General features: G+C 47.4%; 1 protein-coding gene across 1 annotated transcript in view; it reads left to right on the top strand.

The window, feature by feature from the left end:
• Positions 1–1,329: 1,329 nt before the first annotated feature.
• Positions 1,330–2,616, top strand: part of GOLIM4 (golgi integral membrane protein 4) — a 98,049-nt gene continuing 96,762 nt past the window's right edge. Inside the window, exon 1 of the mRNA XM_018557786.1 lies at positions 1,330–1,617. Coding sequence (XP_018413288.1) covers positions 1,431–1,617 — 187 coding nt within the window. The 5' untranslated portion in view covers positions 1,330–1,430. The remainder of the gene's footprint in view (positions 1,618–2,616) is intronic.

The raw sequence follows: 2,616 nt of genomic DNA, 5'->3' as shown, positions 1-2,616 counted from the left end.
TGCCTGAGGTCCCCTCTTAAAATCTATACTAGACTCCGTCTGGGATAAGGTTCTAGTATGGATTTAGGAAGGACCACACATCTCTTTTTTTACATTTATATTTTTACATTTTACACTGGGGTTCCTTGACATTTTGCATACATTTAGGCCCTGTTCACACCTTTACATAAGGGAACATGTGGCACGTTCACGCGAGTTTGTGTGTCTTTAAAGCCCTGTTCACATTGACCGATTTATCGCGCGGTAATTCCCACGATATCGCGGCAAATTACCGCGCGATATCGCGCTCCAATGCATTTCAATGGGGCAAAGGGTCCTGCTGTCGCGGGTCGTGTGTGTCTACAGCAGGACCATTTTTGGAGCGGATGTAGCCGCGATTCAAGCTTGCTCAATGCAAGCTTGAACGTGATATCGCGCGGCAAATCTCGCGATATCGCGCAATATGCAAATCGCGCGACAAATGCGCGATTTGCATATCGCTCAGTGGGAACGGGGCCTTATTCTGCGTTTGCCGCACTTTGCCCATTGATTCCAATTGGTGCCACACACGCAACAAACACAGGAAGGTAGCTCAAGCAGCAGATTCTGCTGAAGCCATAACGCATTTTTTTCTGTGCATTTGTGTAGGGTGACCATTCGTCCGGATTGAGGAGACCATCCCCGGACAAATTATGTCCCAAATTATGTAACATTTGCCAATAAAAAAAGTCCCCGGATTCTATTTAAAAAATCTGGTCACTGTAGTTTGTGTGCATTTTAAAACGCATTTTATCCCCCACGTTTGGGGTGCCATTAACAAGAGTTGCATGTTTTTGACAGGCTCCATAAATGTGCGTCAAAGCACATGCTTGATGCACGTTTATGGAACGCGAAGGTGAAGAACACTGCTTTAGGCTCGGTACAGTAAAGCACTTGAAGTTGATACCAGTCTCAAGAAAAAATAAAATAGATTTATTTTTAAAACCTGTACATAATGTTTCTCACTCAAAAAACCCTGCGGGCTTTCTTAACCCTCCTGCACATTCACAGATCTCTGCTGTGGTGCAGGAAAGTGAGTTGGTCGTTTTGTTACATTCCAATAAAGCTTTTTGAAAAAAAAAAAAAAAGAAGCTCGAGCGATCCAGAGGATAGAGCTGGAGGCCGTGGATAGTTTGCAGTTCACATTGCTGGGATGTTTTAGCAGGAGGCAGCTTTCCATTGTGTGCAGCCTGAAGAGTGTCAGGAAATCAAACAACACACAGAGATCAGGAGGAGGAGAGGGACTGCGAGTGGCCGCACAGTGCGGAGAGCCGCCAGGGGAGCATGCTATCCCTCTCCCGGGGAAGAAGGAGAACAACTTAGAGAAGTTGTAGAGGAGGAGGGGATAGACTCGTGTGACTGCCACATACTGCCGGACCATGACTGCCCGAGCTGGCCCATGACAAGGTACTATGGGAAACGGTATGTGCTCCAGAAGGCAGAAGAGGATCTTCCAGGCGATCGCCTTCCTAGCTGTAGCCATCACATTCATCTATGGAGCTCTGCTCAACTACGAGCTGCAGAAGCAGCTGAAGAAGGCTGAGGTATTGGCAGTGAAGTATCAGCAGCACCAAGAGTCCCTGTCTGCACAGCTACAAGGTATGTGTGCCAGCCTGAGGAGGGGGGGAGCCCAATACAGACAGCTGTGGAACTACAAGGCTCAGCACACACATTATTTATATGACACTGACCAATTACACTTAATGGCAGTAGATGACTGGTTAGCACTTCTGCCTTGCAGCCCTGAGTGTCCCAGGTTCAAATCCAGCCAGGTCACTATCTGCATGGAGTGTGTATGTTCTCCCTGTGCTTATGTGGGTTTACCTGTGGTACTCTGGTTTCCTCCCACACTACAAAGACATGCTGGTAGGTTAATTGGCCCTGTGTGTTTGCATGTGGGATGGGGACCTAAGAGGGCAAGGACTGTCTTATAGAATGTTTTGTACGACATTTAGAAATGATCATTTGACCCGACTATTAGAAAATCAAACAACGCACATTGGGGGGAATTTATCAGAACTGGAGCAGACAGAATCTGGAGCAGTTGGCCAGAGCAACTAATTGCCTTTACGCTTCAGTTTCTTCAGTGAACATTTGGAAATGAAAGAGAGAAGCTGATTGGTTGCAATGCACAGCTGCTCCAGATTTTCACTGCTCCAGTTTTGATAAATTCCAAAGACACTCTACTGCTGTATGGCCAGTTTTAGTTGCTGGTGATTTTGGCTCCTTTCACACGGGCGGTCTGATCAGGTCTGCCTGTTGGTTTTTCAGGTGTTCCCAATCGGATGCCCAATGCTAGTCTACAGGCAGCCAGGTGTAAATGGACAGGCATCTGTTTACACCCAGTTACCCCTGACTCTGGCCAGGAGCGGAAAAACAAATGGAACAGTGTCCCGTTTCACTGGATTGGGGGTAATCTGATGTAACCAGACACGTGTCTGTTTGCATCCGACTCCCCATAGACCAGGGGTAGGCAACCTTGGCTCTCCAGCTGTGCTGAAACTACAAATCCCATGATCCCTTTGCCTCTGGGAGTCATGCCTGTGGCTTGCAATGCCTTATGGGATTTGTAGTTTCAGCACAGCTGGAGAGCCAAGG

Source organism: Nanorana parkeri, unplaced genomic scaffold, assembly GCF_000935625.1.
Source record: "Nanorana parkeri isolate BGI_ZX_2015 unplaced genomic scaffold, ASM93562v1 scaffold303, whole genome shotgun sequence".
In the NCBI taxonomy this organism is placed as follows: Eukaryota; Metazoa; Chordata; class Amphibia; order Anura; family Dicroglossidae; genus Nanorana; species Nanorana parkeri.
The sequence above is the reverse complement of the archived record's forward strand: the minus strand, read 5'-3'. Positions and strand labels throughout refer to the sequence as shown.